This window comes from Puma concolor, chromosome B2 (assembly GCF_028749965.1).
Source record: "Puma concolor isolate L17-30 chromosome B2, mPumCon1.1.hap2, whole genome shotgun sequence".
In the NCBI taxonomy this organism is placed as follows: domain Eukaryota; kingdom Metazoa; phylum Chordata; class Mammalia; order Carnivora; family Felidae; genus Puma; species Puma concolor.
In genome coordinates, this window is record NC_141671.1 from 114,520,092 (window position 1) to 114,537,172 (window position 17,081).

A 17,081-nucleotide genomic window follows, 5' to 3' on the forward strand; every position below is an offset into this window, starting at 1 on the left:
TTTTCACATTGCATGTTACTAGTTTGACTTGATTTTTGTGTATTTTACTTACTCAGCAAACTTGCTAAATTCAGTTATTAATCCTAGTAGTTTATCTGTAGATTATTTTGGATTTTCTGTATATATAATTATGCAATCTGTAAGAAATGGAGGATCTTATATCTTCATTTCTAATTGTTTTATTGTCATTTCTCTTCTCTTCTTATGTTGGCTATGAGCTCTAGTCAATGTTGAATAATGGTGGCAGTGTATACTTGACCCACTTCCAATCTCAAAAAGAAAGCTGTCAGTATTTCACCATTGAATGTGATGTTTATTGTAGGTTTTCTTGTAAATGCTCTTTATCAGGTTAACAAAGAGTTTTCATCTCTTCCTGGTTTGCTAAGATTTTAACATGAATGAGTGTTGAATTTATCAAATACTTTTCCTCTATGGAAGATAATTTTCTATGGAGATAATCATATGATTTTTCTCCCATATTAATGTATGAGTTATACCAGTTATCTTTGAATGTAAACCAAACTTGTATTCTTGCAGTAGACCTTCTTTGATTATGATCTGATACCTTTTTCTTAGATTGTTCAGTTTGGTTCCCTAATATTTTGTTTAGTATTTTTGCATCTATGTTTATAAAGAGATTGGTCAGAAATTTTCTTTTCTTACAATGTCTTTATCAGGTTTCTATATCAGGATTATGTCCACCTAATAAAACAACTTGAGCAGTGACCCCTCCCTCTCATACCCTTTTACTTATTCTCTAAGAGTAGTTGTCTAATACTGGCATTATTTAATCCTTAAATTCTCAGTAGAATTTACCAGCAAGATAGTAGGGGCTGAAGTTTTCTGTGTGGGAGTACCTTTTTCCTCTTTTGCTTTTAAGATACTTTGTGTTTGGTACTTGGCACTTTTATTTGGTATGCCTATGGCTTGATTTTCTTTGTATTTATTTTATTAGTATTTTTTTATGTTTATTCTTGAGAGACACAGAGAGACAGAGCATGAGTGGGGGAGGGGCAGACGAGAGAGGACACAAAATCTGAAGAGGTTCCAGGCTCCGAGCTGTCCACACAGAGCCCAATGCGGGGCTCGAACTCATGAGCCATGAGATCATGACCTGAGCCGAAGTCAGGCACTTAACCGACTGAGCCACCCAGGCGCCCCACTTTGTATTTATTTTGCTTGGGGTTCAGAGAATTTCTGGGATATTTGACTTGATGTTTTTCGTTCTTTCTTATTTTTTTTCAAATATTCAAAGGCATCTAGCACAATGCTCTGTAGTAGCTGTTGAGTAAAAAAAAAGCAGCCACGTTCCTATAAATGATAGTCATGGGAGATCCATGAACTTGAAAATGAATCTGCCTCTTTAGTGCTCCACTAAGTAATTAATGCAAGATAACGTTTAGACAGTGCTTGGCAGGGTGCCTGGCTGGCTCAGTCTCTAGAGCATGAGACTCTTGATCTCAGGGTTGTAACTTCAACTCCCATGTTGGATGTAGAGATTTACTTAAAAAAGTTAAATTTAAAAATAGAAGGAACAGTGCTTGGCATGTAGGAGGTGCTGTGTACATTTCATGATTGTTATTGCTTTTGTTGTAGTAGTCTCTTCTCCTCTGTCATATTAACATGTTCCATTTTTAAGGAAAAATGAAATTGTTATCAACTGAACAAAAGTTCAAGGAACCCTGCAAACTATTATGACCAACACTTACAACCAAGATTGAAATCATAAACCATACCTTTCATAAATCAAGCTTTGAAAGCCAAGTTTTAAACTTTCTCTGTCCTTTTCTTTGGAAGATTTAATTAATCTGACACTTTTCCAGAGGCCTCTTCCCTCACCTGTGTCACTAAATTACTTCTGAGTTGTCCCAAGTGGCAAGTTAGCCTTTTAGCTTGAATGTTAACTGGGTAATAGTGTCTCCTGGAGACACTTGGAGATTGATTTAGAGTTAAGTAATTTTGTCTTACAAGAATGGACATGTTTTTGTCCAGAAGAATTGGACAGCTATTTTTCAGTGATATAAACTGGCATTAGCATTGAATCAACATAAATTTAAAATATCTTTAAGTATATTAAGTACATAAAATCCTTGAAACAGGAGTTAGATGACATGTTATTTGAACTGTTAAATTGATATTAAAGAATTATTGTCATTTTAAGAAGATATTTGGTATCATGGTTATGTATTTTAAAGAACTTATTTTCTTTAGATCCATACAGAAATATTCATGAATGAAATGACATGATGTTTACTATTTGCTTCAAAATAATATGGGAGGACAATATGGACAGTGCACAGAAGAAACAAGATTGGCCAAGAGTTGATAATTGTTGATGCTAGAGAATGGGTACTGAAGAATTCATAATCAATCTGCTTACTTTTGCATATGTTTATGATTACCCTAATTCAAAACAAGTGTTTTAAACAGTGGGTAAAATATTCAAGGGAATTCCTATCATTAAATCCAAATTGCTAGAATAGGCTCTCAACACAAATTTGATTCCTGTTTTCTAAGGTTCTACAAGGTCAGGATTCATACCTTAAAGCTACTTTATATCCTGGACCTATATCTTTTACTTGTAATATTGTAGGAGCAAATATATGGGCTTTTGGATGGACTAATGATCTTTATTCCTGTTTCTGTAATAAATTTGCAGTGAATCCTGTCTAGCAAATATCACATATCTACAGAAACTATTTTATTAGACACTTCTCAGTGAGTAGCATTGGCCCATCATCAGATTATTCAAGCCAAAATCCTAGAGTTACCTTTGCTTCCTTCCTTTACTTCATTTTCAATATCTGGCTCATCACCAAACCCCACTGGTTCGTCTTCCGAAATGCACCCTATATCTGGCTACTTCTGTCACCTAGTTCAGTCATCCATCATCAACTGCCTGGAGGGCTGAAACAGTCAGAGGCCACTGGTAAGAAGAAAAGTATAATCTAGAGCCCTATTCTCCCAGTGTCCACTTTTGTCCTTCTATAGTCCGTTCTCCAGGGAGACCCTGAGTGACTTTTTTAATGTAAATCAAGGTCTGTCACTTCGCCTCATAAAACTACTCAGTGGTTCACACTGAACTTAAGAGTACAATCCATAGGTTCTTATCACAGCCAGCAGGGCCTGTGCAATCTGGCTCATTTGGTATGTGTCTCAGCCACTCAGTTCTGTTCTCTGAACACAAGCACATCAGGCACCTTCTGCCCTGGGGCCATGTCCTCGCCTCTGTTGCCTGTAGTCTCTTCCCCAGTTTCTCTGCATGAGGACACTTCAGTTCTCTGTTCAAACTGTCACCTCCTTGGAGATCCCTTCCCTGATCCATAGTTCCCTCTAGCACTGACTATAATCTGCCTGGTTTATTACTTGCTTATCTCTCATTTCCTGCATAGAAGCCCTGTGTCTCTCTCCCTTTATTTTTGCAGGGTCCACCATAGTGCCTAACCCGTAAAAAACACATTTCATTGAAATCTAAGACATGATCAATTGTTATATATTGTATTATATTGTATAATATACAATATTATACACATGATTGTATATAACATACAGTTATTACAATATAATATTGTATTACGTGCCACCAAGAAAATAAAAACTGCAAATTAAACAATGGAACAATGCTGAAGACTGTTGATTGTAAGACTGTCCTGACTTTTGAGATATTAAAATGCTGAAGAAACTGTGTCCTTGAACTGATGAAATACATATCTTGTTGAATAAATAAATGAATGCACTTCGCTTAATCATTATTTGTGATTTTTTTGAGGAAATTATTCTGAAAAAGATAGATATGTAGAGGCCAAGAGATTGCATAGGTCATGAGTAGCATTTTATTGTGAAAAAGGAAATAATCTTACTATGCAGAACTATGAGTACTTCGAAGAATTGTATGAGTAATTGTTCCAAACTGCCTATTACTAGCTTACCAGCAATGATTCAAATTTAGTAGGTCCTGGGTGGGCCAGAAAACCTGAATTCTCAGCATACACTTTAAGAGACACAAGCAGTTGTCCCGGAAGCAGATTCAGGCCCTAAATTTTAGATGGAAGGAGGACAGAAAAGATAGAGACATAGATTCTGAGAGAGTTTGGTAGCGGGAAGATGAGTGAATATGATCATATTGCTTCTATCTGCTTAATAAAGTAGAGATCATTTGGTCCATTGCAGTGGGGTAAGGATTTTGCAGCTTTCAGAAAGAAGAGAAGGTACAGGATAAGCAAAATGCAGAGAGTTTGAGAACACGAAGAAAGTGTGTGTTGTATGCAAGTGGATAGATATGCAGACAGATTTGGAAAACACTGAAGAAGACAAGGTCCTTGGTTGGTTGTTAGATGACAGGTATCCCAATGTGGTGTGGAAATGAACATTCACTGCTGAAGGAGTAATAAGATAACCTGCTCCCTTGAGCTACCTTGGGTTGTTCTGGTCCCTAAACTACATTCATTTATATAAGACCTGACTGTCCCTGGGTGGCTGTGAAATTACTGCTTCCATTGTTGTCACTTGTGTAGTTAAAATAAATTTATAGGTGGGGCACCTGAGTGGCTCAGTCAGTTGTGTGTTTGACTTTGGCCCAGGTGCCCCACATCGGGCTCACTACTGTTAGCGCAGAGCCTGCTTCAGATCCTCTGTCCCCTCCCCCCCATCCCTCCCACTCACGCTGTCTCTGAAAAATAAATAAATATAAACAAACTTATAGGTGAGGGAGGCCAGGTTAAAACATTGACCAAGGAGCCAAAAAAATGACTCCTACCCCCTAAAGTATGCTGTTCCCCAAGAATAAAGAGTCACTTGAAATGGCCCAAAGGAACTCTTTCTCTGTGGAATAAAAAGGAGTTGTTTTTCACATGCTGAAAGTTGGGGGTTTTCATTTTCATATGGAAAACATCCACACTTTTAGGGTGGTTTCATGCTCTGCCCTCACACTCTGATTTCAGTTCATCTGTACACCCGTGTCTTTGTATACTCTCACTTTGTGGTCCAGTCTTACTGATCATCTTTCAGTCCCTCTGTGGCTGTCATCTTTAAGTTAAGATGCATATACCTTAGGGCAGTATACATTTGATCCAACTAGGGTGTGGGGAAACTATGGGTACCCCACTAAAATGTGCCGTATTCTCTTACCGCCAAGCCTTTGTTTGTGTTTTATCTTCTGTCTGTTTGAAACACCTTCACCCTTGTTTGGTTAAATTCTATTAATCTTAAGATCTCACTTGAAACCTTCCTTCTTCCAAGAAGCCTCTTCTGAACCTCCCAAGGGTAAGGTTACCAAGCCTTCCTCATATCCTCCCCTGACATCCTGTTCTTTCCCATCAGGCATGGTCACTGCTCTGTATCATGATTACCTCTTTACTGGTAGGCACTTGCAATGCTTCAGCACCTAATCCAGTACCTGGCTCGGAATCAGCTTGATAAATGTTGACAGAATATTAAAAGAGGAAACATGTATTAATTTTTTAAAAAGTTGCATATGTTTCATTCACCCAGTTTTTAATAATGTCACACATGTTTTTTTTTTTTTGTCTGTTTAAAATCTTCTGAGGATTTATGTCTTGAACTATAACTGAAAAATTTATTATAAACCTTAATTTGGGTTATAATCACATTTCATAACCCCATAACAAGTGTAATAAGCAAATCTGATTGTAACTAAAAGCAGACATCATGAAAAATAGAAAAATTGTTTGAGGCCAATGTTTGAAAAATCTCTCTAGACCATGTTATACAATAGTGGTATAGCATTATGTAGCAACATACACTTTGAGCAAGTTTATCCTAAGAAGGAGGTTTATCCAACGCTCCTTTTTCATTTCATCATCAGTCTGGCTCGTGTCCTTTACTGGTATTAAATGTATCATCTCATGCATCCTTTGGCCTGTGGCTTCTTATTTTTTTTAATGTTTATTTTTTTGAGAGAGAGAGAGAGGGAGAGGGAGACAGAGTGCATGAGAATGGGGGGAAGGGTAGGCAGGGGGGCTGGACAGAGGATCTGAAGCAGGCTCTGCACTACAGCAGACAGCCCCATGCAGGGCTTGAGCTCACAAACCGTGTGGGGCTCAAACTCACGAACTGGCTCGAACTCATGAGCCGTGTGATCATGACCTGAACTGAAGTCAGATGCATAACCGACTCAGCCACCCACACACTCCCAGCCTGTGTACTTTCCCTGTCCTCAAATTTGTGCCAGATACACAGCAAAGTGGGAAAAAAAGTTACTCTGATGTTAGTTGTGTGTTTTTTGGAATTGTTCTTTGTGGTGATGTTTTTCTTTCTCCAGACACTCCCTCAGTTTTCACAGACGGCTTTTCTCATTAAGGTCAATGTGTTTTGCCTTCTCAGAATGTCAAGTGACATTTCACCCAAGTGAGAGAAAGAGATGGTTTAACATTGTTTGCCATTTGGAGCCTTCACGGCCTCCCTTTGCTATATTAGGATATACAAAAAGAGATTATGATGCCATGATGTATAAATATAAACACTTCTTGTTCACTACTTACGGAAAGTATTCTTGGAACTCTTTGTTACAAAGTAGTTTATTTTCTTCATTTGTTAAAATTTAGTCGTGTCCACACTTGGTGCTTCATATGCTATAATCTTTCATGCCAAACTTATCTAGAATCCCATACCAAATGCTAAATGTACTCTTGTAGTATATCTTTCTCCTCTCTCCTAACCTAACTTTGTGGTCCTGTGAAGAAGTTCATTTTATAAATGACCTCAGTTGTAGCCAGATCCCATGTGTTTTTTGTTTTGTTTGTTTTGTTTTGTTTTGTTTTTGCATCAATGTGATTGGTGTAATTTTCTTACTTGTTCCTGTGATTCTGATGACATAAAAACTATTCCATGTTAGTTACATGGATGAGTCAGGGAAAATGGAGTTATTATTGGCAATATTTTAAAACTACTATGTGTTGTATATATGTATATGTACTTTGAAAATCCTTTGTTCTTCCTTTATAGTAGTTAGAGGTGCTTTAAACTTAGTGCTGAGGTACTTTGTAGTTAGGTTGAAAAATCTGAATCACTTTTTCATCCAACTATTCCTTTAGCTGGAACATTGTCTGAATGCTGTCTTACTCTGAGGTTTCCGGAAGGATGGGATGATAATGTGCTTCTTTGGTGAGCCTGTGGTTTAGGTCCATTTAAGTTTACAAACATGATGATAGAGAATGCTTAAATATGCTGTAAATCATTTTGGAAACTTTATATGGTGATTATTTTGGTACTGCACAATATAGGTACCAAAGTGATTGCCATTTATTAGGTTAGAAGTCATGAAAAATGACGAATAATCCTTTATTGTAATCATGAAATAAGCAGTACTGTATGAAAAAAAAAGAACAGAAAATTAACCAGTGCTTTTCTTGGGGGGGTCTCCCATTTGCTCTTTCACACAGGTACAGCTTGGCCAAGTAGAAATCAAATGCCCTATCACAGAATGTTTTGAATTCCTGGAAGAAAGAACGATTACCTATAACTTAACACATGAAGATTCCATCAAATATAAGTACTTCTTGGAACTTGGCCGTATTGATTCCAGCACCAAGCCTTGTCCTCAGTGCAAGCACTTTACAACCTTCAAGAAAAAAGGACATATTCCCACCCCTTCCAGATCAGAAAGCAAATACAAAGTAAGCATGTTCACCAGAGTTGTGGGTTAGATGTCACATGATGCCTAATTAGGCCAACTTGTGGTGGGCATTAAGTGGGCTTCCTTCTCTTAGAAGTCTAAGGTGAGTGTATATTGGCTGTGATTCTAAAAATACGTGGTTTGGGGAGGCTGATGATAAGAGAGCACTCTTGAGGATTAAATTAAAGTTTTCTTTGACTTTAACCATGTTTAAAATTCATTTAGTAGCCTAATCAAAAGGCTAATCTTTTTAAAGTAATTGTCACTGCTATTACTAAATATTAAGTAAATACTAATACTTTTTTGGGGGGGTAAGCTTGACTTTTTCAGTGGACCCAAAGTGAATCTCTTCTGGCTCTGCCTGTGATAGGTGCAAATAGTATAAAATGCTTTTCATTCATGTATTCAGCAAGTACAAAATGCCAGTATAGGCCAGACAGTGTGCTAAATTTGGGGGATACAGAGGCAAATGTGAGCTGGTCCTTGCTCCAAAAATGTCTAGAGAAGGTGAAGGTGAGAGAGACATATGTCCTAAAATGACAGTTCAATATGATTAGTCAAAAAAAACAAAACAAAACAAAAGCAAAACACAACAACAGAAGAAACAAAAAACGAGAACCCAAATACACTTATGCTTTGAGAACGCTGATGGAGGAGTGGAGGCTAGGATGGCAGGAGAGACTTTTTGCAGAAGATGCAGTTCTCCAGGCAGATAAACAGATAAACGTTGGAGAACATGTCAGAGCAAGGAATGGGTAAGTGTGCAGGCCCTGAGGGTGAGGCAGGCATGCTGGAAACAGGTGCTTGGTGGAGCTCGTCAGGAGAGAGCCAGGGAGAGGCAGCTGGTCAGGTATTTAAAAGCAGATCTTGTTGAGTCTTCCACTGTGCTCAGTTTTAATTTAATTCTGGAGGCATTACAGAAAGATCATTCTGGCAGCATTAGTAAAGGATGTCACAGGAGGGCAAGACTGAAGACAGGCAAATGAGAGCAGCAACTGTGGGAGCAAATCACTGATTCATAGCACTGACTGTACATTACAATCACCCGGAGGGCTTTTAGACACCCAGCGCCCCAGGCCCACCCCAGAACAACTGTCTTGCAATTTTTTGAGCCTCACCTGGTCTAGTGTGCAGTAAATGAAGAGGGAAGACAGTGAGGCCCATGGCAGTAGTTTTCATCCTTGTCATTACAGCAGAATGGCAGAATGAAGAGGTTTCAAAGGCTATTTGAAGTCGTCTCCATTTAAGGTAAGTCTTTGCCCATGCTCTGGTGTTAGAAGCAGTGGTTGCTGCATTATTCATTTTGTAGCTTTGAGGGACTGTGGTTTAGAAAGTACCTTCCTCTACTCGTTGCAATGATGAGCTAGAGTAGGTTAGTCAAAGCCTCTTACTGAGTAACTGGGCTTTGAAATTGCTTGGCTCTCATAGTTAATTCTTTTATTTACTACCTTGGTGCAGGCTAGTTATGAGTAACTATCAAGAAAACCCTTGTTTTTTGTTCTCTAAAAAGTACATGTTTGAGATTGCAAACTATATAACTAAAATAATGCACGTATGGTGATTTTGAATACTGACTTAATAGCAATAGAATACTTTTAAATTATTTTATCTTATTTTTGAGAGACAGAAGGCAAGGGGGGAAAGGGCAGAGAGAGAGGGAGACACAGACTCTGAAGCAGGCTCCAGGCTCTGAGCTGTCAGCACACAACCCTACACGACACGGGGCTCGAACTCATACTGTGAGATCATGACCTGAGCTGAAGTCGGATGCTTAACCAATTGAGCCACCCAGGTGCCCCATCAATAGAATGCATTTATTTGACTCTGTATATTCCTAGGTTAAGTTATTTTTCTTCCAATTTTATGTTATTGGTGTTATCAGAAATTATTCGTTTTGAAGACAGCTGGGTGGCTCAGTCAGTTAAATGCCCCACTCCTGATTTCGGCTCAGGCCATGATCTCACCGTTCGTGAGTTCAAGCCCCACATCAGGCTCTGCACTGACAATGCAGAGCTTGCTTAAGATTTTTCTCTCCCCCTCTTTCTACCACTCCATGGTTCAAGCTAACACTCTCAAAACAAATCAATAAACTTAAAAAAAAATTTTTAAAGAAGAAACTACTAATTTTACAAGGACTTCTTATCCCATAACTTAGGATATTTTTTTTCTTAAGTTATGTTTGGAATCATATATATAATATATATTTTATATAATTTGTTTATAAAATATATATATTGATACAATTAATAGATACTATATAGAGAATATATAGAATATGTATAAACTGTATATGTTCTATATGTATAAACAGACTGTGCTATTTTAGAATTTTGGATAGTTAAAACATGTATGCATAATTGAGTCAAAGTGGAAATTATTTAAAAATATATTGTTCTTAGTAAATGGGTGAAAGATTCAAGTTAAGGTGCAATTATAGCTATAGTAAAATTTTATAGGTCTCATTTCATCCAAAATCACCAAATCATTTGGTTATGAGCATGATTTATCAGAATACACATGTATTGAGAGGGAAATATGTAAAAGTTGAAAATACAAGATCCCATATTTGTACGATTTTCAGTTAACCATGGACTCTCTGATAACATTTGCCAATACCAGGCTTCCTATCAGTTGGGTTGTACCTAAGAAGAAACGTAGGGGACAAATGGATCAAGATGTCAAACCTAGTAAGCTCAGTTTTTTACTTCTGATTAGCAAAGGAGAAGGGAATTTGTTTCAAGGAGAGGAGAAATTCGACACAAAATAAATGTTGATCACAAACACTTAAAATCCTTGATAATGGGTGAGAGATGAAAATCTCAATATAAAGTAAAACTGTTAAGCAACTTCCAAAAAATGTAAAGCTACCACAGAATTTGGGGATGATTACTGTTATTACTCATCTTTACTCTTGAGAAGATGTCTAACAGAAAAGATAAATAATTCCCCCTTTCAATATTGTACAAAGTTCTAGGGATAACACACAATTCCTGAAGCAGTGGTTTTTACTATTTCATACAATGTTTATGTAGCATTTTTCAGCATTAAAGTCTAAGCTCTTACATTAACATGAACTACTTGATTTAGGTATCCATACCTGTCTGGATTCTCATGAGTAAGGAGAGCTCAAACATGAATGTATCAGCAAACCAACAGCAGTATTTATGATTATAGTATAGCACCCTACACTGAGACTAGTATCTTTGTTCTTTGCAGTATGTCGGTGCCTATTTTTTAGGTTTGCTCTGGTTTTAAAAATCCCACTTCCCCAGTAACAGAACCCACTTCCAACCTGGTGTGTTCATCATAACTTTAAGAATTCAAGTACTTGAATGTAATGAACTGAGTCATAACACAGCAGAAACAGAGGGGGAGAAAAAGGTTACCACTAAGATCTAACATGCCTGGGCAATTTAAAATCTCGTTATAATATTGTTTGTGGCCTAAAGTGGGTTTTGTATCTATTGATAAAACACTTTAATGTGTACTTCATTATTACTCTTTTTGTGTCATTGAATTATAGTTCATGATCCAAGATGTCACTCTTTGAGCATTTATTATCATTTCTGTCAATTCAGCTATTTTATATTAGGAAATACCTTTGGATACATCATCTCACATGAAATTTGAAATCTAAAATATCATATTTTGGGATTTAATTTGAATAGCTTTGCAAATACCACTTGTTACATTTTTTGTACACTGCAGATGAAAAAGGAAGAAACAGAATAGATCAACAGGCAGTAAGAAGAACTCTTAGGTGCAGTACATCTTCCAAGCCCTCATTCAGCATCTCCTTTCTGGCAGAAGTTTGAGTACATAGAGCTTTTCGTTATGTTCTGAACTCCAGTAAACTCCTACTATATTAAATAGAACAAGTATATTCCTGAATTGAGCGATTTACCTGGAGACAAACTTGCCTTTGTGCAAATCCAGGTTTTCTCATCCATATTTATCTTCTTGTTCCTGCAACTCCTGTCATGAGACAATATCTTATCATTTCGTTTCTTTAAAGTTGATTTCAATTTCCAACTAGAAATCAAATTTCTAGCCTGAACAGTTCCTATAATTTATTAATACTACTGCATATCAATGTAGTGAACACATTAGTGATGATAAAATTAAAATGCTAAAGTTGTGGCTTTAATGGTGTTCATGCGATACCTGGAGACAGACACATTACCACCAGAAGTTTTTCTTCATAGCAGCTATCATTTGGGATATTATGGTTATATGTGTGTGGTTATTTGCTTAAAGTCTCTCCCACTGGTTTCTAGGAGGCCAGGTCCAGGCTCGCTGACTGCTGATAAGCTGTGCCAAGCCCTGTATCTGATGGACTGTGCTCTAAAATATATTTGGCGGAACTAATAAATGGGAAAATGCATATATAATAATGTGTACTGTAATAAATGTGCATAGAAAATGCTGAGAGCATGGGAGAAGAAAGGTCAGGAGAGATTTAAAAGTCTTCATTAAAGAGTAGACTAAGCCTTGAAATGTTGAATTTGCCAAGTTGGAAAAGGTGGGTCAGAGAACTGGCTTCAAACTAGATTTAAACTCTCAGCCTTCCACATACTAGTTCTGCACCTGTGAGTTTTCACATCTTTTACTGGGGTTACTAATAGTACCTGCCAAAAGGGCATAGAAAGGATTAACAAGGTGACACATGTGAAGTGCTTAGCACCATGTGTGACACATTCTAAGTGTTCAACACTTGCTAGAAATTATTATGTTTGCCATCATTATTAGGCAGGGGCCACAGACTGAGCAACCCTAGGTTATTGGGAGGAAGATAGAGGAGTCAAGAACAAGACAGGTGGAATAAAAGATTGGGTGACTGGTGGATGGTGGGAGTAAAGGAGGGATGATATTGACTATATCTTAAAGAGGAGTCAGTTTGAGGAGTGAAAAACAAATTCAGCTTGAAATGTGTTGCTAATGTTGTTTGAAGACCCTTTGGGGTCTTCAAAGGGGTATCCTCAAAGGGGTATCCAAGAAGCATGGATCTCATGAGGAGGGATCTTATGGCAAGCATTAATATTTGAGGAGGTTGAGGCAGGAGGGAGGTGACTGAATTCACAGAAATGTATAACACATATTTTGGGAGGTAGAGAAAGTTATGGTTTTTCATGGGAAAAAGGAGAGAATTGCAAATGATTAAATGCAGTCATTTTATACTCCTCAGTAAAATACTGAGGTATGTGCAGTCCTAGGTTTTCTTCCTATTTCCAGGTGTAAACGAAGAAATGGTCCCCCTTTTCATACTGATTTGGAGTAAGTTGAAGGACATGCATAATCAACACAGGAAACATGATAGTGGTCATTTTCTTTATGATTTCCTTCAGGCATAACTAATAATAATCTCCACTCTTCTTCCCACAAATATTAAACAAAACCTTGAAAATTCACAAAATGGTGCTTTGATTCATTGTAAGGTGAAAGAAAAAAGCCAATAAAATATCCTGGGGAAACTCCCTCTATATTCTTACCTTATATATTTAGCAGTCTTTTTTTTTCCTCTCTCCGGGTAGAAATCAGATTTTATAAAGCTGTGCAAATACATGGTTTCCTTGCATGGCAAAAGAACTTTTCTAAGGGCTTTATAATCAAATCAGTGGGCTTTTGTTTGTAATTGGTATACTTTGAAATGTGCTTAACTGGAAGGCTGGAATTCTGATAATACTGAATTTACCCTCTTCCTGTGTCTATTATTCAATCCTCTCTGACCTGTTCTGTACTCCAGAAAGTTGCCTCTTTGAACTCCTTCTCCAGATTCCCTAACATCTTCATTCCTATTTGGGTTCAGCCAAATGTTGGCATTGGCAGGAAATAGGAAGATGGGAGGAGAGAACAGTAGATGCATTACTTCCTCACTCCCTTCCTAATTCAATGCAAAGCTCTAGCAGTAGCCATGTCCCTTTATGACTGTACCTCCCGCTGGGTGGTCCTTCCTCCATATCTCTTTTCTTTTAATACAATTTATTGTCAAGTTGGCTAACATAGAGTGTATACAGTCCACTCTTGGTTTTGGAGGTAGATTCCCATGATTCATCACTTTCATACAACACCCAGTGCTCATCCCAACAAGTGCCCTCCTCATTTGCCCATCCCCCCATATTTCTAATTCTCACTGAGCTGCAGAAACCTCTTTCCTGCTTTGTCTCTTTGGTGCTAACAGTGACTTCCCACTATTTCTGCTTCTGTGGGCCTGCCTATTCTTTATTCAAATGCCAGCTGCACATCTTCAGGTGTACCTCCAATAAACAATTTTCATAAATAAATGAATGAATGAATGAATAAATAAATAAATAAATAAATAAATAAATAAATATGCTTAAGCTTTCTTTTAGTAAAGATAATTTGAGAATTTTTTTGTGTGTACAAAAATGTTTAAAGGTTTCCCATGAAAGTGTGGCTAGCATGCTGCTTTGCTCTTTGGTTTTTCCCTGACACCATCACTTTAAATGGACAATGTTTACAAATTGAGAATCACATTGTGCATCAGCCCTGCAAGATCAGTTTATGCTATAATACACAACAATTTCTCTTGGCATTAATGCATCACTGTTGTTGGGAGCTGTAGAAAACAAGCTGTAGTTTCTTAAATGATTGTTGCTAGCATAGATTTGTGAGCGAGATAAAGATGAAGTCGTCTACCCTGGTTTAAAGAAGCAGCTTAAACAAAGGGTGTGTTATATATGCTAACTTTGAAAAAAATGTGTAACACTCAGCTATGATGCAGATCTACTAAATTTTATTGGGATGCATTTTCCCCTCTAGTTACTAATGAAGTGCTTTACTAAAGTTCTTTGTTTGCTTTCTTGATGTATAAATTAGCTGCAATATTTTATAGTTTCCTTACTTGAACTTATAACAACAAAGGCCAAATATTAGAATTCATTTAGTATTTTAGCCTCCATCTGATGTTTTAGAAAAACTACAATAATTGTTATAATCAAGACTCATAGCTACCATAAACCGACCTACATTGAGATTGAAAACTGTTTCTGTTTTTTTCACTTCATTACATCATCTCTTGGGTCTTCAGCAGAAGAGACAAGCTGAAGAATCATTTCTCTCTGACCATGTGCAGAAGAGTGGGTAGAAGTAAGCCAAGTCTGGTGCTCGTTCTAAAATGGTCTGGAATTTCTGTGCATTTCTCACCGACCATACTCTGTACTTCTACCTTGCCATGTGTACCCTCTCAGATCTGTGCGGGAACCTAATGCAACAGTCTTCATGTGCATAAATCATGTCTACAAAATGCTTACAGGTGGCCATTCAGACATTGATTCAACACTCCCATTTTTAAGAAACTTTCTACTTACAGACTAATTCCCTTCCGTTCTGAAAGAATTCATTGTTACCTTCAGGCTGAGACCTATCTCTTGTTTTTACCTTCGGTCACAGACATTAGTCCCATTTCCCCACGTACACTATGTAATTAGATGGTCCTCCTGCTTCTTTAGGTGGGTTGACTCTGAGATATTAGCCTTATTGTGTTGTGCTCAGAATAGAAGTCTTATTGAAAATTAAATGATGCCATACTGCTCTGGCTAGTAATTTTGGATTAAATCAGGGCAGAATCTTCCAGTGCCAATTATGTTCACCGATGAAGAGGTAGGTCCTCAAACAAGAAATAAGTTGAGACAGATTCTTCTCTGGGCCTTGATTTCTAGGTTTAGAGGAAAAGTCTACAAATGCTTAAAGGTGTTTCCAAGTGGTAGAAGCAAAATGGATTGGTATGAAACAATGTTTTTCAAATTAGGGAGAGAGGATTCTTTGCAAAGACAGAACCCCTAGAAGAGTATGTCTTTCTATTGAAAATGAAAGCTAGTACTAAAGTGAATGTATTGTGTGATAAATAGTGTGTTGCATATGTAAAAGGAGCCTAGAAATCAATATGAGGGATGTCGGTAAGGCTATTTATATAAATAACCACTATATCTCCATACAGGTTATCTTATGTGTTAACTTGTTTTTTGTTTGTTTGTTTGTCTGTTTGTTTGTTGCCCTCATTTGATCCCTACCCTCTAGGAAAGTTTTCCTTTCATTTTCCAGCTTAGGTTGACCATGCTGTGAGAAATTAAGGCAAGGGTCACTGGGCCACATTTGGACTGTGTTCAGGGAACAGTGCCTCATGAAGCCTGTATATTACTGGCACTATATTCAGGGAGAGATCCCAAGTAGAAGGGGACTAATGGACTAATCTTACAGACTAAGAATCAAGGCAAGAAGTCAAGCCATGTTTTCCCCATGTGGAGAACCTGCCACTCTTGCTTTAGGATTTGATCATATAAGGGAGCAAATAGTGCTTCTTTGAAAGTATTTGAAGCCATGCATCGAATACTTTTCTCCTCTCTATTGTACCCTGTACTTCTTCACAATCTTCTTGTCTTCAAGAAAACCATCTTATCATAAAACTTTTTATAACCATGCCATTTCTCTATTATTTATATACTGATCAGTTTCTTCAGGGCACAGCCTAGTCTGACAAAGACTTAAGTCATGTTAAGCTACGGACAAAGCCATAAGTTGTATGTTTCATGTAAGCAAGTTTGGACCACAGTGTATTTTGAGAGACGCATCAAGAGTATAGGAGCATAAATGTAAGACTGAGTGGACTCTGTTTATTAGACACTTCAGCAAGGCTGAGGATTGAACCAGTTGAGGTGACATCTCTGGGCCATACTAGAACACTTGCTATTTCCCCCCATGCACTGGGTGCTTTCAGCCTCTGTGATAGCTTAGGATGTGCCCTCTGCCAAAAGTGTTACCCTACCACTTGCCCCAGGCACATTCCACTCACCCTTCAAGGCCACATTCTCTCTGAACATTACTCTTCCAGCCTTCTCTGAAACACCTTTGCTATGGCACCCACTTGTCCAAGCTTCTAGTTTAGTGGTTATGACACCGTTTTATAGCTCTCTGGGTTTGTATCTGTCTGTCTTCAGTAAATTCCTTGAGGATAAGTATTTTCATTCTTTTTTATGTGCCTAAAATCAGTACATTCAGTACCTACTACTTGAAGGTACTCAATAAATATTTTTTGAATGGGTAAATGAATGGTGAATATGTTTTATTATTGAGTATCTGTCTTAACCTATAGTTCTAATAAAACAAATTCTTCTTAGAAAACTGAGTTAGCTCATATTTGCAATGCTGCATTTATACACAGAGATTATCTAGTATTTTATGTTTAGTAAGTAATGATTTTGTGATTTAAAATAATTATATATATATAGGAGTGTATAGAATTTCAGCCAAAAAAAAGATGTTTCTGGGGTGCCTTTTGGTTTTGAACTCTTTTTATGTTGTGGGTTTTTTTTTTTTATTTGGTATGACGAACTGTCAAGAGAAAACACCATTTGCTGAGGGCAAGTAGATGGGTTTAACCTGTCATCTGAGTGTCACTGTAGCCCAGATTTCTGTAAAAACTAAAGGAATT

At 37.4% G+C, this 17,081-nt stretch overlaps 1 protein-coding gene across 2 annotated transcripts in view; it reads left to right on the top strand.

Annotated features, from left to right (window-relative positions):
- Nucleotides 1-17,081, top strand: part of RNF217 (ring finger protein 217) — a 126,433-nt gene that overhangs the window by 74,043 nt on the left and 35,309 nt on the right. Inside the window, exon 2 of one of the 2 annotated variants that reach the window (XM_025925933.2) lies at nt 7,401-7,634. The exons of the other annotated variant lie outside the window; for it this stretch is intronic. Within the exon in view, the coding sequence (XP_025781718.2) occupies nt 7,401-7,634 (234 nt within the window). The remainder of the gene's footprint in view (nt 1-7,400; nt 7,635-17,081) is intronic. 2 annotated transcript variants of the gene reach the window in all.